Source organism: Acomys russatus, chromosome 31, assembly GCF_903995435.1.
Source record: "Acomys russatus chromosome 31, mAcoRus1.1, whole genome shotgun sequence".
In the NCBI taxonomy this organism is placed as follows: Eukaryota; Metazoa; Chordata; class Mammalia; order Rodentia; family Muridae; genus Acomys; species Acomys russatus.
Window position 1 is genome coordinate 20,406,897 of NC_067167.1, and position 26,473 is coordinate 20,433,369.

At 38.7% G+C, this 26,473-nt stretch overlaps 2 protein-coding genes and 1 pseudogene across 2 annotated transcripts in view; all 3 read left to right on the forward strand.

Moving 5' to 3' along the window:
* The window catches only part of Epyc (epiphycan), a 30,041-nt gene extending 26,473 nt beyond the window's left edge, over nt 1–3,568 (forward strand). Inside the window, exon 6 of the mRNA XM_051139618.1 lies at nt 3,376–3,568. Within this exon, the coding sequence (XP_050995575.1) occupies nt 3,376–3,546 (171 nt within the window). The 3' untranslated portion in view covers nt 3,547–3,568. The remainder of the gene's footprint in view (nt 1–3,375) is intronic.
* A 10,655-nt stretch (nt 3,569–14,223) lies between these two features.
* Ccer1 (coiled-coil glutamate rich protein 1) lies at nt 14,224–15,408 on the forward strand. Its single transcript, XM_051139701.1, has one exon. It carries the CDS (start codon nt 14,224–14,226, stop codon nt 15,406–15,408), a length of 1,185 nt encoding a protein of 394 aa, XP_050995658.1.
* A 3,630-nt stretch (nt 15,409–19,038) lies between these two features.
* On the forward strand, nt 19,039–19,138 carry LOC127183811 (uncharacterized; annotated as a pseudogene).
* Nucleotides 19,139–26,473: the final 7,335 nt, after the last annotated feature.

The window sequence follows — 26,473 nt, forward strand, 5'->3', positions numbered from 1 at the left end:
TACATAATGGCCACAAAGGGAAGACCAAAATGAAGTTTGATTTCTAATTTTCAGTAAAAAAAATCGTCAATTTTAATTTTTAAAAAATAAATATCCAGTTTTATACTGAAGTAAATTCAGTCCAAAGGCACCCCTATGTCCTGAAAATGACAAGACCCCATTTCTTCTGTTAAAGAAAGTGAGTTTTTCTTTTCTCTTTTCACTTTTTTTTCAAACAAACATATTTGAAAATTTGTATTATTTATACTCCCGTTAAGCAGCATTTCATTTTTGGAGGAATGGGCAAAAACACATTTTCACAATGCTATGATCTAATGGGTTCTAAATATACTTCATTGTCAGCCATATGATCACAACATGCCCAGTGAGACATTTTTAGTTATTGAGATAATGGGAGATAATTTACTTCATATATCCATGAGAGAAACTTGCTTTATAGCTATAATCAGCTTTCTCGAGTATTTTCTAATCTTTAATGGAATAAATAACAAATAAATAAAATATCTGGTATTTGCTGAAGTACAGCTGACTAAAAGGAAGGATTTTATTATGCAAGAAGTAATTTCCAGTTCCTATGATTTTCTATGTATATTATGTTAATATTTTACGTCTGCATTTTTCTTTTTCTTAATACTATTTATATTTCTATACTTTTGTAGTATTTCTGTATATATGTGAGATATAGATACTTGCAATTTAAATTGTTCTGACCATCATTATTTCATTAATATATTTTAATCTTTGACGAACAATCCCAAATAACGGAGAGGAGGAGTATGTCCTGACTAAAGTTAATATTATCTCAATAACAAGACTAAACTTACACAAATCTATCAACAAAAGAGAAAACTGTAGAACAATTCAAGTTATAAACATAATGCAGTATAGCAAGAAACAACCCAAATGTACCTATATGTAACAATAGTAACATGCAATTAGCAAGTAGAGTTCAAGAATAAAAGGACAATTTTTAATCATTATCAGTGAAATGACATAAATGTGCCATAGTAACAGAATAGAGATAAAACTGCCTCATTATTTAAGTAGATTCAGAAAATGTACTTGACCAAATTTAATATCTGTTTATCATAAAATCTCTAAAGAAAGAAAAATTGAAATAGAATAAAACTCCTCAATCCAATAAAGAACATATATGTATGTATATATGTATATGTATATACACATACATATACATACCAACTAAAACTTAATATTTAGTGTGTAAACACTGAATTTTTTTCCTAAGCTCAGAAACAAGATAGGTTTTTCAATAGGTCCCACTACCTTATTAAATATTATGTCTGACAGTTCTGATGAGAAAAAGAGAAAGAGTAAATTAATTAATAATTAATACACAGATGGCAAGGGAAAGGTTTTCTACTTTTACTTTCAGATAGCAAGATCTTGTACACAGAAACTCCCAAGGAATTCATTAAAAACTATTTCAACTCACTCATGAGTTCAGCAGAGTGACAAGTTGTAAGATCATTATGCAAATGTCAATTATATTGCTTAAACATGAACAATAATCAGTCTGCAAACTATATCAAGAAACTTTCTATCTATGTATTGTCTAACTATCAATATCACGTATTGGTCATCCATCAATCTAACATCTATCTATCATATATCTATATCTATCTATCTATCTATCTATCTATCTATCTATCTATCTATCTATCTATCTACCTACCTACCTTCCAGGTCTTTGAGAAGAAATCTTAGCATGTAGCCATCTTAGCTTGGAATTTCCTCTGTATAAGAGACTAATCTTGAACTTGTCAGAGAGAATCTTGCCTTTGCCCCTTCAGTGTGGAGATTTTAAGTGCATACTATTACATGCAAACAAAACTATTTTTTAAATCCCATATATTTTAAATACATAGAATACATTTAACATAGCAATAATAATCACTGTATAATCAAAGGTATACTACAGAATGTGAGCAGTAGGAAGGTCTAGACAAAGTGCAAATACCTTAATACTGTGGATCAGAAAACTGAATTATTAAGGTGTATATTCTTCTCAAATTTATCTAGCAATTTTGCATGTAGCAAATCATAATGAACTTACTAAGCCCATAGCATAGCGTAACAGTTTAGCTGTAAACAGGATATAAGGCCAACATATCTCATATTGTTCCATCTTATTATAAGATCCATGATCCATAATATAAGATCAACTGTATTTCTGCAGGCTGTCAATAAACAAATCTAAAATGAGCTAATACTCATGCCTAAATTATTGGTCCAGTTTCAGTTAAATGTGTATTCTGCTACATGAGTGTAAAACATTGTTAGCTACTTTGGAAAATACTTCAAGAGTTCCCCCAAATACAAAAGATATGGTTACAACTCAATAATTTGGTATATGCATATATGCATAAAAGAAAGGAATCGTATGTTTCCAATAAAACTTGCACACAAATACTCATGAAAGCCATAAAGGCATTGCTGTATTGGGTAACAATTCCTTCTTGCATTAACAGATGAGTGGATGAGTGAATATATATATATATATATATATATATATATATATATATATATATATATATATATTGCAATATTGTCAGGTAATAGAAAAAAAGAAGACACCATCATGTACTATAGCGCACATAAATTTAAAAGACATGACACTAGGTGAATAACCCTCACTACTGCCCCTTAAGATAATTTGACAAGGCCACCTTTGATTTCTTCCGGTATTCAATATTTTTTGGAAACAGATAATTCTTCCGAAAGAGAACACGTCATAATCCCACATATGTAAAATGCTCAGAGTGGAGAAATCTATTAAAAAAAAAAAAACCAAAACAGAAGGTATGTTAGTGGCTGTCCAGGACTAGGGAAAGAAAGAGGGAAAGTGTATTTTCCTAACATGTGCTTCCAAATTCTTTCAGTTCACTTAGCTAGGAAGACATGAGTGGTAAATGTGCAGAAGCATCTCCATGCAGGCCCTCAGGAATATGTGCTTGCTCTCTCCCTTCCCAGGATGCTATTCCCTTGACTCTCTCCATGCCCGTTTCTTCTTGCAACCAGTTTTTCTTCAAGTTTTCATCATTTTTAGAAACACTCCTTTCTTTCAATAACTTCCCTCACCTACTTACATTCCCCATGTGATCCCCACTGATAAGAACACATTGACTTTGTTAACTAAGTTATCCCTATGGCACACACACACTGTTGTGTGATAATCATAGAACTAATAGTCTTGACTGGTGGGACAAATAAAAGAAGCAAAAGAGGTGCATCTTTAAAAAATATTGATTTATTTATTATGTATACAGTGTTTTGCATGCATGTATGTATTGAGGTTTCACTCAATACTTTGGGTATGTTGTGTCTTGTCTTTTCATATTTTTTTGTCTTTTTTAGAATAACGATATTTTGGAGATGCATGAGGATACTTTCTGTAATGTTAAAAACTTCACTTATGTTCGCAAGGCATTAGAGGACATTCGGCTGGATGGAAACCCTATCAACCTCAGCAAAACTCCTCAAGCGTATGTGTGCCTACCTCGTTTGCCCATTGGGAGTTTTGTGTAGTGTTTGAATGCTAGGCAAACAACAACATTGTCAAAACCATGATGCATTCTGTAGCCATGTGGTGCATAGCCCTCTTCAGGAACAAATTTGATATATTTCAGATGTGTTTCACATTGTGGCATGCTTATATAAACAATAAGCTAAGGGTGTTAAGGTAAAAAATAAGAATTTAATAATTTAACTAAACATGATTAGGTATAAATTTACAAAATATACAGATAGCAAATGAAATGGCAATATATTTCAGCTACTCTTACAGATCACATACAACTTGAAAAACTTAGAGTTTCATATTGAATTAAATACGTAAGAAATAAAACATTTGAAGTGAATACTTTAGTTACATTGCTAAGATGTAGACATTTAAATTAAACTTTTCTATTGTTTATGCTTACTGTTGTATGTTTTCCACCTAATTCACTTAAGAGCATAAAGAAAATAATAAATGTGCTTGAAAAAAATATGTTCTTGTGTGAGAAAGTATTTCTTATAACCATAGTATGCACATAGAAACTGTATGCCACAGCAAAACAGATGCCCCCAGTTTCCTCATCTTTAAGATCCATCACATCCCTTTACACCCCTGATTGCCTGAGAAGCTACTTGTATTCCTCTACTTTTGAATAACATATTTGGAGTATGAAATATATTGCAAATGCATGAAAACAAAAAGAAAATTTTATTAGAAGAGCTGATCTTTTGGTTTTGAAAGTGAGTGATAATGGTAAAGTCTGGTAAAAGCTGAGAGCTATGCCAATCTGTAGGTATAAAAAATAAATAATTAGAAGGCATCTTGTTATTGTGCACATTTAGCAAAATAATAGCAGTAGGTTCTCATCCAGACTCCTCAAATACATTGCAATAACTGATGTTTTTCCTTGCTCCATATCATTTGTAAAGCCAATACCACAGACATTAGAACTATAACTCAGATTTTAGGGAGAGTTTTCAAATGTGTCTCATCCCTTGGAATGTTAATTTTTGTTTGACTAAATTTGAAAGTATTGTCCTAGTTAGTGTCAGCTGTCAACTCCACATAACCTACAGTCATACTAGGTCACCACAATTAAAAACTGCCCAGATCAGATTGACCTATGGCTATGTCTATGAGAGGCATCTTGAGATTTATAATTGATGTGGGAAAATCCATTACATTTTGGGCAACACCGTTTCAAGGCATGTGGACATAAGCTATATAGTGAAACTTGCTGCGCAGGAGTCAACAAATAACAGTCCTCCGTGGTTGTTGCCCCCAGTTTCCTTTGTTGAATTCCTACACTGAGCACATGTTTTTTTTTTTTCTGGTTTTATTTCTGCTTTATTGATTTTCTGAAATTCCTGAGTTGTTGCAGAATTAATGGGAATTTCCAAAGGTGATAGTGAGTGATACTGTGGACATAACACTGTTATAAATGTAGGACAAATATCCCTGTCTTGCTAGGAATAGAAACACTTTCGTTGTCCTCATAATAAAATGAAGTGTTTCTTCATAATTTAAGATGAGTTAATGGTTCATAGATCAGAAAAGGCAAATCTCACTAATTTGTTAAGTAGCTAGCTATGGATCTTTCTAGATTTCCAGGAAAAGGAATAAATAATTTTCCCAAGCTATCTCACTCTCTCACAAATACATACTCTCTTTTCCATTAAATTTATATATATATATGAATATGTATATATACGAATACATACACACACACACCCAACCTGCCAAGTCCCGTTAGTGTTACTTGTATTTATATATTTCTAGGGCTGAATACTTGGTATTAGGTAACACAATGAGGAAGATTATCCTTGGAGAAGGGCTGATTCAACTCCCCTCAGCAGTTAACTATCTATAGGTCTTTATCGAGGGGTGGGACTATTCCCCTATATATGCTGGGATGTCAACAGGTGTCAAAATGGTTCAGGTCTTGTTTAGTCAGCCATACTGTTGAGATTTCGTGCGTAAACTTTCCCCGCTATATGGAGGAGGTATAATCTTATGACATACTTCCCAAGCCTATGACTCTTACGATTTTTTCAAAATGTCTTCTTCAATGTTCCTTGACACTCATGTGTAAAGGTTGCCTTGTATGCGTATCAATTCAGGCTGGGTACCCCCGAGTCAATATGCATTTTCATTGCATTTTGCACATGTTGAAACTTGTTACTTGCTCTAGAGGTTTTCTGCTGTAAAAATAACCTTTGATGGGGAGTGAGAATTGCGTGTATCTGTATTTAAAGTGCAGTTAGGAATTATGCTGATTTAGAAAAGCGGTGGTGGTAGGATCTTCTCTAAGGCCACGACCTCACAAACCCTTGTTATTTGTCTAGTTTCCAGTATCAGGCATTATTTCCCTTCTGTTAAGTGGGCTTCATGTCCAATTAGATAGATGTTGGCTACTGTCAAGTTATAAATACAATTTTTGCATTTTTAAGAATATTTGACATGCTAGACACTGTGGTTCACAAGTGCCACAGCTGGGTAGGACTATTACTTGCTTTCTTGCCTTTGCAGCTTACATAGCACCTTCCAGTACTTTGGGAGGCAACCAAAGTCAACAGCAATAGCCTGTAATGTTTTGGGAGTCTCTTGGTCTCCCTGACCAACAACTCAAACAAAGGTTTCTTATGCCTGGTACCGGGGCTTTTTTTTTTTTTTTTTTTTTTTTTTTTAGTCTGTGGCTCTTGGGAAAAGCACTATCATTCCAACTGGCTTATGTATGTGTGTGTGTGTGTGTGTGTGTGTGTGTGTGGTGTGTAATGTTAGGTATGTATAAAATTATGATTCTTTATGTCTTTTTCAAACACCCTTAGAATTACATATCCCTTTTCCTTCCCTTATCTTCTGTATTTTCCTCCCTCCTCCTTCACAATTCAAGCCATCCTATCCTCATTTTTCCCATGTTCCCTTTCATAATCACTCGCATCTCAGCTATTAAAATATACTTCTATTAGTTCCTTGAGAGCTTCATCACGTTATTATACCCACCCTCACTCCCGCCAGGATAGTCTTTCCCTATTCGCCACCAGCCCTTCCCTATCGACTTAACTTTGTGTCCTTCAAGATCAATTTATGATGCTTAAATTTTGTTGGATACATGGTTTGCCCCTAAAGAGGGCGTGATTTAAGGGGTTGCACTCTTAAAGTATATTGCCTAACCTTCTTCCTTAGCTGATGAGTGCCAATAGCTCTGCGGCTCAGGTTAGGAACTGTTTGTCCAACTCTTCTCCTCATGCTGGGATTTGGTCTAGCAAGGGTTTGCACAAGTACTGAACGTGTTACTCGAAACACTGTGAATTCATATGTGCAAGTACCATGCTATGTTCAGAAGATGTTTCCTTATAGTCATTAGTTCCTTAGGCTCTTACCTTCTCTCTGCCTTCTCTTCTTCAATGACTCCTGTGCCTTAGAAGAGAGATTGATTTTGCTTCATCCAGATGGTGACTGTTCCTTGGTTTTTCTTTCCTGAAGTAACAATGTAATTAATTAATTTTTGATTATGAAAGAAGCCTACAGTTGAGAAATATTGGATTTTAAAAGAGACTGAATATTTAAGTGTTTGAACTTTTGTTTTATTTAGTTTTCGAGACAGGGTTTCTCTGTGTAGCCTTGGCTGTCCTGGACTTGCTTCGTAGATCAGGCTGGCCTGGAACACACAGAAATCTGCCTGCCTCTGCCTCCCAAGTGCTGGGATTAAAGCTGTACACTACCATACCTGGTGTGTTTGAACTTTTAAAGACCATAGGAATTTTTGACTTTTAATGTTTATAATGTAATATTGATATAAACATAAGATCTTGGAAATGAATAAGAAATGAAAGGCGATGGCTTAAAAGCCCTTCTGTCACAGACCTAGGGGAGGAGAACAGGGTGAAAGATGGAGGGAGGGGGGGAAAGAGAAGCTACAAGTAAGAGGATAACAATTCAGACATAATCTGAAAAAAATTATTATTTTTTTGCATTTTATTTTTTATTTTTATTAATTTATTCTTGTTACATCTCAATGTTTATCCCATCCCTTGTATCCTCCCATTACTCCCCCCCCCCATTTTCCCATTATTCCCCTCCCCTATGACTGTTCCTGAGGGGGATTACCTCCCCCTATATATTCTCATAGGGTATCAAGTCTCTTCTTGGTAACCTGCTGTCCTTCCTCTGAGTGCCAAATTTTAAAAAAAGAAAGAAGAGCCACGTATTTGTGTGCCATGTGTGGGATGAGCTGAGAGCTGTACCCAAGCTTTACTAACACGTGGCTTGGGCTGAGCCCAGAGTGTATCTATCTAACTATCCCTAGGCCTAGACTTGGAAGCTTCTAGCTTCTGTATAAAGCAATCTTCTGCAAGCCCAGACCCTGAAGCATTCAGCTTTCAGCCTCTATCTGCTAACCCAGGGTTAGAATGTGTTCAGCCTCTGAGACTTACTACTGAAAAAATACATCCTTTCAAGTTCTTCCTGAACTCTGGCTGGCTGGTTCAACTTGAGTTGTTGTGGCTCAAACACCTCTCCAAGCTCCCTGATTCAAAATGGCTTCTCTTGGATTCTTACTGAATTACTTGGCTTGGAAAATCTGCCTCTGTATTCCAGGAACTTAACTGTATGAAAACTGCACTCAATTAAACTGTACTGAATTTACCAAAACTGTAAAGTGCTCCTGAACTCTACTGTACTGTCTGATTATTGAGAGACTTAGTAAGTCTCTCAGTAAACGTCATTGTTTAGGACTAAAGGTGTGTACTAAATTCCAGCCAGGATGGTTAAAGGTGTGTACTAAGAGCATGGCTGTATTCCAGCCTGATCAAACAGACCTAGGTCTTTGGATGTGATCCTTGGCCAGAGCAGCCATGTTGCTAGATTAAAATTTCCTCTACACAAGTTGACAAAGGGGTCTGTTGTCCTGCCTGGTCTTATGTTAACTCGACACTAGCTAGAGTCATCTGAGAAGAAGGAAACCTCGAGTTAAGAAAATGCTTTCGTAAGACTGGGCTGTAGGCAAGCCTGTGAGGCATTTTCTTTCCTTTTTCTTTTTCTTTTCTTGTAAGGCATTTTCTTAATTAGTGATTGATGCAGGAAGGCATAGCCTATTGTGAAGTGTGCCATCCATGGCTCATGGTTCTGGGTTCTATAAAAAAGCCTGTATAAACCTTGAGAGCAAGTCAGTAAGCAGCACTCCTCCACGGCCTCTGCATCAGCTCCTGCATCAGCATCCCTGCCCTGCTTGAGTTCCTGCCCTTAGTCCTCTAATGATGGACTCAGATGTGGAAGTGTCAGCCAAATAAGCCTGTTCCTCCCCAACTCGTTTTTGATCAGGCTTTTTATCACAGCAATAAAACTCTAACTAAGACAGGGGGCCTAGAAGAGAAACTACCACCATCACTTTGCTAGGGCAGTGTAATTCCTTACTACCTTCTCCATCTCACACCCATATCTATACTTACACTCACAGATCAGTGTAGCTGCCACCCTTCACCAAAGACACTTTTGTCTTTACAGCAACTGGATGCCATCAGAGAAAACCACAACTGCATACTATGCAGAGATGAACGGAGAGTGGGGAGCTCAGACCTGGTGAATACGTCTTTATCATAGCTCCTGCATCTATGGCTCTGGGAACATCACAGAAGTAAGGGTGTAAAGACCAGGAAGCCTACTATGAAGTGGGTATGGATTAGAGACCAGAACAATGTCAGTAGCAGGAGACATGATAATGTAAAAGGGGGAGAACTTTGTGGGGGCTTCACCCCCTAGACAGAGAACTACAGCCAACTGCTGAATGCAGAGAGAGAAAGAACCAGCCTTTCCCAGGGTTGAGCCTCTTAATTGGTTATCAAATGCAACATACCATTTCAGTCCTAAAACCACACACACACACACACACACACACGCACACGCACACGCACACGCACACACACACGCACACACTCACTGCACTCAGCAGGTTCTATGTATATACTTGTGCATATGGAACAATAATAGTCAATTAAAAAGACTATCCACTTGAGGGCGCTGATAGTGGTAGTTGGAGGGTAGGTACATGCGAAAATTGGAAGGAGAAAAGGAAAATGATATAATTTTGTTGTAACTTAAAATGTATATATATTCTAAAAGAAGCATTTGAATCTCTATTTATTCTCACTAAAGACTAGTGCTGACAGTTATGGTGAACTACTACTGCCACCAAGTGTTAGGATTCTAACACAGAGATATGTGTTTTCAATAGAAAAAAAAAAATCTAACATAAAGCATACCAACCTATGGCACTGCCTAAGGTCTGATAGAATTTCACAATGTCGACAGTGTTATTAAAACTGTCCAAATAAAGTAAATACCAGTGAATTGATAAAATATACTGTGCTGGATTTACTTAATACACTTCGTCAAAAATAAACTTAATATACTTAGCAAACAAAATCACTTTGCTTCCACAAATGCTCCGGCCATTATGATGGCAAGCAGGCAGACAGGCAGGCAGGGCTCCATGACAAGTAACTAACATTGGTTCTCTTGTCTTGAGTTGTGCAGATGGCCTTTGAGTTATGGCAGTAACCTCCAGTTAACAGGAAAATGGCAGCACTCTCAGTCACAGTCACGTGAAAGCGAATTCTTCAGTAACATGAGTGATCTTGTTATTGGGTCCTCAGGTGACAATCTAATGCAGTCCTTTCCTCACAGCTTGTTAATAGATACCCTATGAGCATATAAAGGGGGAGGAAGTCCCCCTCAGTCACAGTCATAGAGGAGGGGAGTAAGGGGAAAATGGGAGGGAGGGAGGGAGGAATGGGGGATGCAAGGGATGGGATAACAATTGAGATGTAATATGAGTAAATTAATAAAAAATCTATAGTGAAGGGAAGGGCTGTGCTGTTCCTAGGGTCCCAGCAATTAGGAGTTGACATATAAATCCATGTTGCTTGAAGCAACCTTGTTTGTCATAATTTGATACTTTGGTTATGCAAAGACAGAAAAGTATCTTGTTTTTAGAGCATTTCATTTGTTAGCATTTAATGTACATAAATCAAGCGCAAATGTCTTTTTTATAAGTTTCCCTTCACACTCTCGACTGTAATGCTGACTGTGACAGTAAATTGCCTTAATCCATAGCTGCATTGTTCTGCTGGTATATTTAAAAGCTTGTATAGCCTTAAGCCATAGCTGTATTGTTCTACACAGATATTTAAAAGCTTATACTACAATCCCAATTTAGAAAAATATCTGAAAACCCAGGGGGCTAGCTGGTTCAGAGGGTAAGAGGCCTTCTCTTCCTCCAGATGACTATAGTCCATTGCTTACCACCAACACGAGGTGGCTCACAGCAAACTGTCATTCTAGCATCAGATGATCCAGCACCTTCCTCTGACTCCCGCAGTCACCTGCGCACATGTTTCATATACTCACACAGGTGCATATTAAAAATAAAGGTAATAAGCCACATAATGGTAGTACAGAGCTTTAACCTCAGCACTTGGGGGTCAGAGGTGAGCAGATCTCTGAGTCTGAGGCCATCATAGTCTACAGAGTGAGTTCCAGGATAGCAATGGAGGGTGACACAGAGAAACCCTGTCTCAAAAATAAAAAATAAATAAATAATATAATATAATAAAAAAATTTTTTAGCGAAAGAAAAATTCAAAGCCTGAATTACGATGCATTGTTTTCTCAAGAACAGGGCAAATATTACTGACTCTAAACATTTTAGTGGACCAAACAACTAGTAAATATATGCTAATGCTATTTGACTGAAGTCATATCAATGAACCAAAAGATCCTTATGCTAGTAAATTATTGATAAAATGGTACGCTTCCTTTTAAACTTAGAACTGGGGGAATTTCACTACGATAATATAGGCTTTTTATTGATATCACCTTTAAAGCCCATAGTGAGTCCTTCAAGAAACAGATCTTGGACCGGCACAGCGCCATTATGAGTTAATGGTTACAGTCCCTGACAAGTTTATGAGCACGCCTCTAGAAGAGGGCCTGGGAGATGGAAAGAGTCATCACTTTGTATTTTGAGTCAAGTGGGCTGCCTGAAGTAAGCCATTGAGCAAGTGGGATTGGATGAAGCCTGCGGGGTTTACATTCCCAATGCAACTGGAGTCTCAACTCAAGAACACTTATTCAGGTCTCAATTTTCAAACAATTTACATTGGATCTTAGTAGGCTTCAGGGCTTTTGCATGTGTTGCTCCTCTGGCATTTACTTGACTGATGCTCACAGTGAGTGGTGCTCTACTTTCCATAATTCTGTTCACCACAGCAATGTAATAGTAATATTCTGCATTCCCCACCCCACCCCATTCATTATCAAGCCTGGGAAGCTTCTTTAATGTTTAAAAAGAGAGAGGGGACTGGGGGTGGGGGTGCCTATTGTTGCATAAGATGTGGGGCCAGGGTGTTTTTGCACATGCGAAACATATGTGAGAAGTCAATATGAAAATGATGACTAGAAAAGATCATTCTGAGTGTGGTAACCCAGTTCCAGAAAAACATGCATGATATATACTCACTTATAAGAGGGTATTAGCCATGTAATACAGGATAACCACACTATAATCCACAGAACTAAGGAAGATAAATAACAAGGAAGATTCTAGAGAGGATGCTTAATTCTCATTCAGAAGGGCAAATAGAATAGACAGACACTAGACACAGTTGAAGAGAGGGAACATGGAGGGAACCTATCACAGCAGATGTCCTCTGAAAGACTCCACCCAGCAGGGGATCGAAGCAGATCCTGGGACTCACAGCCAAATATCAGATGCCTAGCACAGAGTGTCTTGGGGAATGAAGGACCTGGAGAGGTCAGAGGTCAGGAGCTCCAGAAGGAGACCAATGGAGCCAACAATGGGCAGGGAGGGAGGAGGAAGGCTGCAGAGACTGATGCACCAACCAAGGACAATGCGTGGAAAGGACCTAGGCCCCTTGCTCACATGTAGTCCATAGACAAGTCAGTCTCCTTCTGGGTCCCCTAATATAGGGAACAAGGGTTGTCTCTGTCATGGACTCTGTTGTCTGCTTGCTGGGCCACACAGGAAGAGAATGCAGGCAGCCCTGATGAGACTTGATAAGCTGGGTGGGGGTCAGATGGTAGGGGAGGAGGACTCCTGCTTTCTGAGGATTAGGAGAGCAAGGTTAGGGGGAAGAGGGAGGGAGGGTGGGACCTGGAAGAGATGAGGAAAGAGGCTACAATCAGGATGTAAAGTGAATAAATTAAGACAAAAGAAAATGATTAAAATACTGAATACTTAGGAGTACCAGTGTTTATTCTTATTCTTATTCTTATTCTTATTCTTATTCTTATTCTTATTCTTCTTCTTATTATTATTATTACTACAGTCCCCGTTCCAACTCTGGGAAATACGTGCCAAATACAACAGAACCATGATTGCAATATGAGTGAAAAACCCCAGGGTTCCTAAGAATAAGGCAACATAAATCTCATCCATAGTCTTTTACCTGTGTCAAACACTGTTTTGCAATGACACTTAAAAGGTCCCAGCTGCATGCCTTGCAGGGTCAGTGAAAGAACAGAAGCAATGAGAATCAGAATGTTCCTATTCTCAGAATCAAGTCCATGCCATTCTCCACAATAATGCTTGAACAGACACATCTATTGGTCACTGGAAGGAATAAGGTACTTCCTCATGCACATTCCATTACTTATCGCACGGGATCTGTGAAAGATGAGCTGATGATAGTAGAGTGATGCTGGTGAGCTTATCTCTTCTACTGTCAGTCAAGTTTGGTTTAAAGACTGGTTATACAGTCTACCAGACCCCAAGACCTTGGATTAAAAACCCCTTCCTTTCCTGAATCTGGGAAAACCCAGTGACCATCTCTTGAAGAAGAGGCATTACATCCTTGGGATGCACACACAATTAATGCCTGTGCTCATGTTTCATGTATGATGAGTACAACGTTTGAACTTAAGAGAGGGGAAGAAACAGGGGCCTGATTTCCTTTATTAGAGCTGCTCACATGGCTCCGCTCTCATTAAGAAGGCGGCCTGCCTTCCAACGTTCTTAAGATAGCAATTTCAAATAACCCCCTCCTCTAAGCGTTGCCAAGGTCGCCCACCTTTCTCTCTGCCTCAAATTCTGCGTCACAAGGCCCCTGAGAATGTTCATGGGATATCTAGTTCCTGCAGGAACACACGCCTCCTCACAGAGAGCACCTAGTCCACCCCGATTGGCTGTCGTCCTGGGCAACCAAGGACGCACTGGACACGTGAGGGGGCCCCAGCCAGTATTTAAAGGCTGCCACTGCCAGCACCCATTCAGTCCGGCCAGGACGGCGACGGTGAAGCACCTGGGTTGAGAGGGAGGAGCAAGGTAACACACATACCTCTGCCTCTCCCGTTCCCAGCCCTCGCCTCAGCTGAGGCGGGAGTGTGTGGGACCCGGGAGCGGCTCTCACATCTCATCGCCCACCAACACCTTCCTCCCCCACCATCCTTACCCCACCCAATCCACCTGGGCAAGACAACCCAGGTGCGAAAGACAGTGATTCTGAAGGAAGAGCGAGCAAGTGGAGAAGAAAGAGGGGGATCCTCGTGAAGAGGGAAGGCGTGGTCACAGCCAAAAGCACGTGGCACTAGGGACTCCAGCTGAGGAGGCTTTTCTGATTGACCATCGGATTTGGCCAAAGTGACGCTCCTAGGACGCAACCTCTGAGACCTGGTGGAGATCCCTGAACCATGACCCAGACGGTCAACGAAAGGGAGGATCCCCTTAATCTGGGCAGCGGCGGCGGTTGGGCATCTTCTATCCCATTGCGCAACTGGTCCTCTTACCATCGAAGGCAGAGGGGTGCACCAATGTCCAAGCAGCGGTACCGTGATGGCCCCAAAGCTGAGTATGAGGCTCCCAGGAAACAACCCAAGCAGCAGCGCATCCCTGACCCTTGGTTCCATCCACCCAGTCGGCCCTATTGGGCCCTGTACTCCAACTGGGAGCGATATGGAGGGCCCTGGCGCCCACCCCTCATAGCATTCCAGAGTCCCCTGTGTCCAGCGCAGATGATCCGGGCATATGGTCTGCACCCGCTCTGTCTTTGTTGCTGCTCCTGCTGGAGCGGGCACTGGAATCCCGGATGGGAGAGACCTCCGGTTAGAAAGAAACGATGGGGCCGCAGGGGTCGTGGCTTGCGCCGCCAACCTCGTCGCTCCTTCCGGAGGAACCCACCAATAGACATGAGCAAGCTGCTGCGCCCTGTCAACCTGTGTGGGTGGCGGGCTCCTGGGATGAGAGCACCACGGAACACCACCCAGTTCATCATGAACCAGGTCTATGAAGACATGAGGCAGCAAGAAAAGTTGGAGCGTCAGCAAGCGGATTTGAGGGCACAGCAAGCCCAGGCTGGTGGCATCTCCCTGGGAGGCTCCACGACCAATGATGCGCCCCACAGGGGCGTCGAAGAAGACCCGCAGTTGCCGGAAGATCTGTATGGCTTCATGCAGGATACATCTCTAACCTTTAGTCCTGCTCAAGTGCAGCAAAACCAGTCTCCCCCTCCAGGACTGGTAGAGGAAGAGGAGAAAAATGATGAGTGTGAAGAGGAGGCTTGTGATGAAAAGGAGGAGAGCGAGGAGGAGGAGGACAGAGAGATGGAGGAAGATGTGGATCAGGAGGAGGTTGAAGATAATGACAATGGGGAGGAAGGGGAAGAGGACCAAGAAGAGGATGTGTTGGAAGAGGCAGCGCTGGAGGAGGGAGAACAGAAAGAGGAAGACAAATTCTTGCCTCTGGGAATGCCTTTGTCCATCTTAGTAGGGGATGAAGAAGAGAGAGACAACTTTATAAACTATGATTACTTAAGCCAAGAACAAATCATTCCCAATGTGCCAGAGGCAGGTCTGTTTATGGTCCCGGACGGACATTAGCCGTTAGCCATCAGGAAGGGAACTGAGCCACGAAATGGAACTGATTTGAAGCTAATATGGATTCACAACTTGTTAAAAAAAAAAAAAAAGAAATTCAAAAGTGAGTTCCATTAATAAACATCAATGTAAACACCTTCATTGGCCATTATAAAATATTTAAACATTGGTGTGTTTGTGTATGACTATGGGTGGGAGAGGGGAAGATTTCAGATATATTTTATTGGAAATGATTAAAGGCCAAGTATTTTATTACTACAGTTTGAATATTTTCATTTGCAGCCCCTCCTTCAGACAACTGAGGTTTTGTAGTTTGAAAATCTTGCAGTACTGGAAAACATTTAAATTTACACAGCAGCTTAATGAGCTAAGAATCAACAGATTTGATTGTCCCATGCTTTAAAAACCCATGCATGGTAGCCACTGAATATATGTCAGTGCTTGTAACTGAGGGCACTTTAGAACAGCATTTTTTCCTATAGCTGTAGAGATTCTGCCTTCAGAGTTCATTTTTGAAGGCTGTATTTTGGTAACTCTGCTTGTAGTCTATGTGGCATCACTCAGTTACATTCCTCGTACACGGTGCTATGGATCTTTTGCTTCTGTGGAACTGGTTATCTGCCATGGCCTCAGCAATCCATAAGCCATGCGTGGAGAGAATCCTCCAGGGTCAGAAGTCAATCTACACATGTATGTAAGAGCCCAGGTAACTGCAAACAAGGGCACATGGCTTACATCTTGAGGCTTGCTTTTGCATAAAGGCCTTGAATACGCTCCAGGGAAATAGGAACATAGTTATGCAGAGTAGATTAAAGAAAAGAATGCTGACTTTAGGGGTGGAATATCTAATTTTGTTTCCCAGTATGTCTACTTTTTAAAAAGGAGAGTAAAAACAATGTGTAAATGTGAAGTTTCTGATAATCCATTATCAACTACCTATGGAGATGGCATCATCAAAAGAGCAACTTTGGTTCAAACATTGTAAGAAGTAAAAACACATTCTCCCCCTGGTGGCCTGAGTTCCACTGACCACATAAGTCCAGAGACATCCTAGGTATGGAATCTGGATACGTCTTCAGAATTACACCTTTTCCACTATGCTGCTTAACTGGAAACATGAGTTGGTACTTATTGGTTATCAGAAAAGTTTGTGTTGATCTCTTTCTTTGATATTAACTTTTACTTGCAGGATTATAAGCTCGCAAGTAATAAAATTATTACAAATAGCCTTCTCATTTGTATTTAAAGATCAGAAATCTATGCATCTGTATTCCAGAGTCCAATAGGATGAAGGAAAAAAAACCAGAAGACTAAAAAAAAAAAAAATCACACCAAACATTACAAATTACACCAGTAAATGACATTTAATTGTAAGCTAAGAAAGAAATAACTGCCTGTATGATTAAGTGTCTAAATGCCCTATATAAATTGGCTATCATATGCCTTCTCATTACAGTTTCTATATGTCTATATAAAGAAAACAAACCCCTTTGCAGCTGATACAGGCATTCCTTGCACATCAGAACTCAATCATGATTTACTCAAAACACCTGTAAAAAACTACTATGTCAAATGTATATAGGTTTCTATTCAAGAAATCTATTTAGGTTTTAGTGGCTTTAAAGTTTCATACCTGGATATCTGAATTTCTTATAAGAGAAACTTATTTTTTAAATATATTTTTTGTAATGTTTATACATGTATGCAATGTATTAGAATCATATCTACCCTTCTGCATTTTTTCTCTGCATCTCCCCTACATCATATCTTCCCAACTTTGTGACTTCTAAAAAATTAAATTCAGCATAATTGCCTCCAAAACTTTAATGACTAAAAAATTAAATTCAGCATAATAATTGCCTCCAAAACTTTTATCACTATTAGGGATTGGCTTAGTCACTGCCCTATTGCTGAGACACCACAACCAAAGCAACTCTTAACAAGTTCAGAAGTTTAGTCCATTATCACAGGGAGCATAGCAGGCAAGGTGGGCAGGCAGATTGACAGACAGACACACACACAGGAGGGAGAGGAGAGGAGAGAGAGAGAGAGAGAGAGAGAGAGAGAGAGAGAGAGAGGCAGACAGGCACACACACAGGAGAGAGAGAGAGAGAGAGAGAGAGAGAGAGAGAGAGAGAGAGAGAGAGAGAGAGAGAGAGAGCAGACAGACAAACAGACAAACACACACAGAGGGAGAGGGGAGGAAGGAAGCAGGAGAGAGAGGGAGAAAGAAGGGGGAGATGGAGGGAGGGAGGATGAGAGAGACAGAGAGAGAGAGAGAGAGAGAGAGAGAGAGAGAGAGAGAGAGAGAGAGATATTACCTGGGACTCCCATAATTTTTTGAAACCTCAAGGCCCATTCCCAAAGACCTGCTTCTTGCAACAAAGCCACATCTCCTAATTCTTATAATCATTTCAGTTTCCTGACAACTAAGTATTCAAACCAGGAATCTATGGAGGGCATTCTTATTCAAGCACCAAAAGGATATAAACAATTGTTCATGAGTTTACATTCTAATCTAGGAATGATCATTCAACAATTACTGAACTACTAGAATTTATCATTGGTCACTAAACAGTGTAAACAATAACACAATGATGATTCACCAAACTCCTCCCATCTGAGGAAAAACTATGAAAGGAAACACAAACCACAAGGAAACCTTCCTTAGTGTGAAGCTGGGATGACTCCTCTGTGTCTGAGTGTGGCGAGCATAGAGTCCAAGACAGCAGCTGGGAGGATCTTTGTCACACCAAGGAACCGAGGACTGAGCTAAGACATAGAACCTCAAGGAAACAGATGGCAATAAGAAACAAAAGAGGTAGGCAGAAGCCATTAGTTACTTAACCCTTGTGCTTCTCTGTACCTTTTGAAAGACATGAGCAAAACTTTAAAACTAGTCATTGATGACTCACCACCCAAGCTTCTTTTGTAACCAGAGATACTGGAATGATTCTGTATGGTAGATGAAGTAATGAAGCCATCTTTCAAGATGGAGGGATTGGCATCATCATGAAACATTTCATATACTAGGCCACACGCCGTCACTCAATGAAGAGAGTGGAGATTTGTTCATGATTGTTGGACTTACTCCTTGCCTTCTGTTCAGGAGCTCCACACAGCTTCTTCACATAACTTGAGAGGTGGTACCGTAGGCTTGAGCATCAGTGTGGCTCAATGCAGAAACAGTGCTTATGTAGGTACACTGGAAGAAAAAATTGTCCCAAGGAAGCTTATTTGTTGAAGCCATTTTAAAAGCAGATCAAATAATCACAGTGTCCCGCAGCTGCCATTTAGACATCACTTTCAGGAACAGAGACATTTTATCAAAGGTCAGAAAAAAATTTAGAAGGCCTAGTTTTGATAATCATTGCTGTTTGTTTGCAATGGGTAGACAAATAGACATATCTTCCATGACTACTTGTTAAATAGTTAATATAAAGTTGTATTATGAAAATTGGGTGGAATAGCAGTAATTAAAATATAAAATATGTACAACATTGCAAGAAAAAATGCTTAGCTAAATAAAACTGGTCATATTTTTATAGTTTTGTTATTTTTATTATTAAAGGATAAATTGTATTATATATATTCTAGTATTTTCCTCTTCTAGTCATAGACCAGTGGAGACAAGTGTTCACTTCAGTAGCACATATACTAAAATTGGAATGATTCAGAGAAGATTAGCATGGCCCCTGCACAAGGATGACTAGTGGAGACAAAATTCTTTTTCTGTGGAGGTGTTGGCTTTCTGAGAATGGAAAACCAACCTGATCTTTACAAATCAACTTTTAGCCCTGAGTATGATTTCATAAAAATGTATATACTTCTGTATATAAAGAAGACATTATTTCCAAAATACTCAATTTAATTAAACAGAAAAAAACCTAACTAGTGTCTTTCTAGACGCATTAGCTGTACAAATATAGAAAACAAACTATATAAACAACAATGTATGGGTGTTCTTTGAGGAAGAGAATTTTTAAATGCAATTTGGGTTTTTGAGCATCAGACAATGATGTTACAGATACGTTGCTGTATCAGTCAGGTTTATATTAATAGATAGTTCACATTTGCATTTAATACTTCTAGGTCACTGTAGTGGGTTATCTGTGTACGCAAAATAAACTCATAATGTCACTCTGTCTTACGTATTTCAGTATTAGCTGTTGTATATTATTTCATTTTACGGAATTGGATAGTGTTCAAAATCAAAGTTAGTTGATGAAGAATTGGGCACACGGTAAGAATTCGTGAATGTATGCTACCCTGGTGCCTACAGGACGCATGGCCTTTTTTTTTTTTTTTTTTTTTTTTCTGTTTTCCCAAACATAGTGATAACACTCCCCTATCACAGAAAGTCACTACGAAAAACTGGGAAGAAATAACCATTATCTAAGAGTTTTTGTTATGGACCATAAACCAATGTAAATTACTATATGCTAAACTAAATTTAATGGTGAAAGTGATAACCCTTTAATTCTCAACATTACATCAGGCTAGTTCATTAATAAAGTCCAGGGTATTATATTCCATCATAAGAGACTAAAGTAGTCAGTCACCCTGAACTAATCATTAATATGCTCAACCGTGAAATCTTGTTTAAGTGTCTGGTAAAATTATATAACTGAAAAAGCCCACCGTTCTGATGTTTAAAGTGAATTTCATGAACCAACAGAATAGCTACAGTTAGATATATTGGCTAAAGCTTAGAGGAATTTCATATTTTAAGCATTTAAAAAGGATGTCATTTCCTACTAGTGTGATCTCAGACATGCTACCAGAATTGTGGCTTTTGGTTTTTCTCATCTATATTATTTACATAAAATGTAGTGACGTTCCTCAAAGTGGCCAATATGTTTCTAATACACAGAATGGTGGCATTGATACACACTAGTTTTAATATTTTACTAATGCACAGTAAGCCTATTGATACTTAGCATTGAAATACTAGTTACTATTTAAAAAACAGCCAATAACATGAAACTTCTCAATGAACAGAATAGTTGACTGACTCTTACTTTCCCTGGTATAACTCCAGTCAAATTCATTGCTTAGAATTTTTTTTTACTATTGTAAAGACCAGAAGAATCATTCAGATTTCCATAATTGAGTCTATTCCCCAAATGTGCTTCAATATGTGACCAACAATAAATAAGCATCTAACGAAGGAATACCAATCCATGTTCTTGCCTTTTGCTCACATACATAAAAGCTATACGCTAGGGTGACTCTTGCCAGGATGCTGGTCAGGGCTCAATTTTTCTAGAGTAGATGTATTTCTCATGTAGTCAAAAGAATTAAAAGGTGGTTTCTTTGGAACCAACACTGGCAAAAAAAAATAGAATAGCTTTTTCTACTTGCATACATTGTGATGTAGAAATGATTTTTACTGCTCTACTGTTGGCAGAAAGGAGGAATTTGAGACAAATTTCTTGCTGGAACAAACTACATTTAAATAGTATTCTGCAAGCTCATCTAAAGAAACATGACTTCACTTCCAACCATATTCAGTATTATTTGTTACTTTAGGAAAATCATGTCTACATGCCTGGAGAAACTCATACAACTGAGTTTCTGCAATGGGACGACTGCGCATGAGAAGGCTGTCTAAGAGAAAGCCCTGTCTGTAAAGGTGGTAAAGAGCCACAGAATGTTATAGAACAAAAGTCTTCCATAACCATGAATACTATCTCTGATGACTTTGTACTTTTCACCTCTAAAGCTTTGTAGTAATAAGCAAGGACCCTTTCTCCTTGGTAGATGATTACCTCGCCAAGTCAGCTTTCAAATAAGAAGCTGATCTCAGGGGTGTAGACCATGAATGCATTGGTCACTTTACTTTCCAATTATTCACTTGTGACTATAAATTTTTATAAAATAAATGACCCTAATTCAAAGGCTTAGAGATGCTTGAGTTCAAAAGTCATAGGCTCAAGCCACTTCCATCACTGTATGTAAATTGTGCCCAGATATTTCTCATGTAAAGGACACCTGCAAGAGGTGTATCTTACCTGCTGAAATGCATAGTCTTACTTCCACCAGTGAGAAATATCAGGGGTGGTGGACGTGGTTCAGTCAGTAATGCTTTGCCTCACAAACAGGAAAACCTTGAGTTCAGATCCTCAGGACCCATACAAAAAGCTGGGTGGATAGGTGTGCATTTGAAACCCTAGGGAAACAGAGGTAGAGATAGGCAGATACCCGGAGGTCACCCTCCAGCTAGCCAGCTAATGATGAGCGCCACATTCCAGGGTCAAATAGCTTGTCTCAATCTCTCTCTCCTCTTTCTCTCCCCCCCCTCTTTGCTACACACACATATATGTGCAGGCATGTGCAAACACAAACACACGCACGTGCGCGCACACACACACACACACACACAAAACTTACTCAAAATAAATTCCAAGTTCCTTTGTACACCAATTTGTTCCAAATTTCCTCTACAGGAAAGCAAAAGAGAAGTAATCTAGTTTAAGTAAGATGGGGATGCGAAGTATTTAAAATATCTTTTACAGACAATGCTATGATCTATCTAGACTTCTGCATCTTTTACGTGTGTTCCTATATACTAACATACTAGGCTTCTATATTCTGCAAATTTCTCCCTCTGATATTGTTTTTGAGTTCCAGGCAGCCAAGACCACACAGAAAAACAATGTCTCAAATAAACAAACAGCAAAAGAGATAATTCCAGATTTAAGATACTGAATCCAGGCTACAATAAAAAAATGGCCCAATCTGAATAGTGAATTTCAGGTCAACTTTATATTGTTACTGCACACAAAGTTAATGCTGTGTACATTCAATATTACGATTTTAAGGACTGTGGTGCAGCATTTGCTTTATAAGAGGGCGCCAGTAGGCACAGATGTAACACATGTGGGATGTTTGCTGTTATGGACTTTTATTTTTGCAACTTATTCCAATAATTCTAAAATTCTAAAATTCAAATCTAAAAATCTTCTGAGTAGATTCATTATCCAAGCATAGCTAATATTAATACATGTATAAAATATGAGGAATCAAGCTTGATGTTGCTTTTTGTATACTTCAAACAGACATTAGTTTGCATGTATGGAGCTATTTGTGTTGTTGAGGTTGACATGCTCTGACATTTTCACACGCCATTTAAAGTACTTGTGATTGACAAGTCTTACCTATAGATATATTTATCCTTTCTTATACTTTTTAGCTCTATTAATTTAAAAAGTTAATCTATGTAATGTATTATGTCTGAGAAAAAAAGTTTTAATTACGTATTATTTAACAGTCACCACTAAACCAAAGACAGAAATTCAATTCTGCCCAGGCACTTAGGGGTTCTGTAGTCTGTTACCTTTCTATTGATGGTAGAGTTGCCTTGAACTGGGAGATCATAATGTGGACTGCCAAAATGAAGTCAAAATGGTTCTCTGCGTATACCCCCCCTTTTTTTTAAAGTCAGTATTCTTGTCTTAAAAGAATTACATAAAATGTTAATGTTTTTCACTATTCTTGAAAATGTTAAGTGACTCCAAACTTATTTCAGCACAAATACTATAATAGAAAATGACATTAATACCGCTGACATTTTCCCCCCTCTCATTTACTGCATGTTCTGAGGAAACTTATGTTCCTAGTTCAATATCCAGCTGCCACCTAGTGGTCGTGGTACATGTGGCCTATGGATGATAACTGTTTCTTTTACATTTTTGAAACACATAGCAGAGATGAGATTGGGCGTGTTCCTTAAGAGTCAAAAGTCAACACTAACTAGTTACGCATACATAAAGACAGTAAGAAATTGTCACAATTTAAGCTTCTGAAAATCATGGATCTGCTAATTTGATTTTAATTCATAAGAAAGGATATATCACATCAATACACAAAAGCAATGTGATTGTACTGGCAAAAAAAAGCACTATTATAAAAATATATTGCTATGTGTTTCTGTTTTTATCCACAAAACTAGGATATAGAAGGAAAATAGATAAAAAAATCCTTAGCTTTTATGTATATTTTATATTTCTGTACATATTTTTATGTAATTACAGTAACTTTACCTACTTACGTTTAATATAAAAGCACTCTCACCGTGAATCTGGTGAGTTCCGTTTTTCATGCAGGCCACTAATTATCATGTTTTTCACCAGCAGTGTTTTTGTTCAACGGTGCCAGTAAAGGAGACAGTTAACAAAGTTGTGATTTATATGCTTAAATATGAAATCCAAAATGCTAAGCTAAATAATGTTTAGTACCTTAATCCTAACAAATGAAAATTAACAGTATACGTTCCTTACTTTTAAAAGTGAGTGGCTCCTGGGACTTGAACATCATTTAATTTGTTAATGTTTCCAGCCACTAATTAGAGCAACAGCTTGTAAGGGATGAAACAAACCTGCTTGTTTGCTACTGGTCAGGTAAACTGGGAGTAATTGATATTTTTATTACTGCTCTCTTTTCATCTCTTTGCAGCTGTTCAGGTAGTGTTAGGAGAGCACACATCCAGGTTGAGAGTGAGCTCTCCCTGGGCCTGAGGTGGAGTGTTTCATACAGCTTTCTTAGTAATGCATTCTTACATAGCACAGAGTCTGTGAGGAAGCAGCTTTCCATGACCTTCACATGTCACCTCATGGAGACTTTGTAAGCCACAGTCAGTGGTCTCTGATTCTCTTCCTTTTAGAAAACTCTATAGGACCAAATTGGATCATCTCTTTCCTGTAATGATATCAATGTTTATAGCAAATAGAGAAAACTAAAATAAATGTATGAAATGAACGCTGATTATTAGCTAGTTCTAACAAAGGAGCAAAATGACTTACTCCAGTGTGAACTAAATCCATTCTGGAAGAGTAAAGAAAAAACACCGGGAATTGTTGGTAGGAGTTCCAACCACATCTTTGGCATTCCAAAGCCCTTCTCTTTGGGTGGAATCATCGTGAAAACAGCCCTCTTTGAAAATGCTCACAGCCACACTTCTTTCCAGAATGCATTTAAAAAAGGCATGTTGATTTTAATGTACCTGGTTTAGAACCTTCAGTCAACACCTATTTTATTCTGTGTTCATTTTTGTCAAACTCTTACACTGGGAGAAAGAAACATTATGCTACCTACATATTGTTAGTTTACCAAGGAAAAAGCCAAAGATAGACCGTATGGCTAGTAGATCTCATTGGAAGCCAGTAATATGTCAGCTAATGCCATTGGTTCCACTCTTAATTAGAGAGGTTGTGGGTAAAATGCTGCAGTCACTTCAGATTATTCAAGGATGCGATTTTCATTCAATATTTAAAGCCGTGCACTTTTAGTCATACTGCATATGATAATGCCGTCTTTGCAAAGTGCTGAGTCTCTGTAATTGAAGCCCAAAGGTTTTATGATAAATTATTTATAGGATGAGATATTTTAAAGAGAAAAAATCAGAGTGCCAAATTATCCTGCCACATCATTAGAAAGGTTTTTTTGGCCCCTTTCCCCTTTCTTCTAAGGTGGAGGTAGAGTGATTACTCTTATTAAGAATTTTTAATCCTCTAAATGGTGAATCTGCCATCACTAATGAAAGTGGATAAAAATGGAGAATTGCTGGCTACCAGAGGAAAGGAGTCTAAGGCCTGCCACATATAGTCATCACTAGAAATAATAAATAAAACCCAACATTAAAAATAAAAGAACATCATGTTATCTGGATTCCAGGGAAAGACTTAAGATGAAGAAGAGTCAAAGTGTATCAAATGAGAAAGTTGGGCCTGTAGAAATTAACAGGAATTAGAATAGGAGGAATAAAAATAAAAAACACAGATATAACTTGGATAATGACTTTAGTTAGGAATAAAACTGAGTAAGTTTCCAGTCCTCCTAGTTCACTGAGGTTACCAATCAGAACAAACATAAGGATGAGACCCGAGATAGTTTTCACTTTTGACAGACTTTAAAATTGTTCTTGAAAGTAGTTTCCAGTTAATGACACATCTATGTTCTATCTTAAACATGTTACCTTGAGTTTTGCTACTACTAATACAGATTAAAATAAATTGTTATGTCCCTGTTGTGTGGTGGAGAATTTTCTGGGTATATTCCAAGGAGTGGATAGCTGGGTCTTGAGGAAGCCCTATTCCCCGTTTTCTGAGAAAGCGCCAGATAGATTTCCAAAGTGGTTATAGCAGTTTGTATTCCCACCAGCAATGAAAGAGTGTTCCTCTTTCTCCACATCCTTCTCAGCATGTGGTGTCACTTGAATTTTTGATCTTAGCCATTCTGATGGGTATAAGATGGAATGAATCTCAGAGTTATTTTGATTTGCACTTCTCTGATGACTAATGAGGTTGAGCATTTCTTTAAGTGTTTCTCTCATAGTGGCTTTATTCATAATAGCCAGAACATGGAAACAGCCTAAGTGTCCCTCAGTAAAAGAATGGATAAAGAAACTGTGATACATTTGCACTATGGAATACTACTCAGTTATTAAAAACACGGAATTCCCAAAATTTGTAGACAAATAGATTGAACTATAAATGATCATAATGAGTGAGTTAACCCGGAAGCAGAAAGAATCAAATGGTAGATACTCACTTATATCTGCATACTAGCCCAAGGGGCATGTCCCATGAAAGTCTTCACTTACCAGGAAAGTGGGATAGAGGGGAAGACATCCTATTGGGACTTTAGGTGAGAGAAGCTTGGGAGAATAGGGAAATAAAAGGATCCAGTGGGTCCTAGAAACCTATAAGAAGAACATTATGACAGGCAGATCTGGGCCCAGGGGTCCTGCTCAAACTATGGCACCAGCCAAGGACAATACATGCAGTAATCTTCAAACCCCTACCTAGATCTAGCCAATGGACAGGACATTCTCCACAGTTGAGTGGAGAGTGAGGACTGACTTTCACACGAACTCTGGTGCCCCATATTTGACCACGTCCCCTGAATGAGGAGGCCTGATGGCACTCAGAGGAAGGATAGCAGGCTACCAAGAAGAGACTTGATACACTATGAGCATAAACAAGGGGAGTAGGTCCCCCTCAGTCACAGTCATAGGAGAGAGGAGTAAGAAGAAAATGGGAGGGAGGGAGGAATGGGAGGGTACAAG

What these genes read in the sequence shown, in the direction of transcription:
- Ccer1 (XM_051139701.1), top strand. Translation starts at nt 14,224, where the DNA reads ATGACCCAGACGGTCAACGAAAGGGAGGATCCCCTTAATCTGGGCAGC.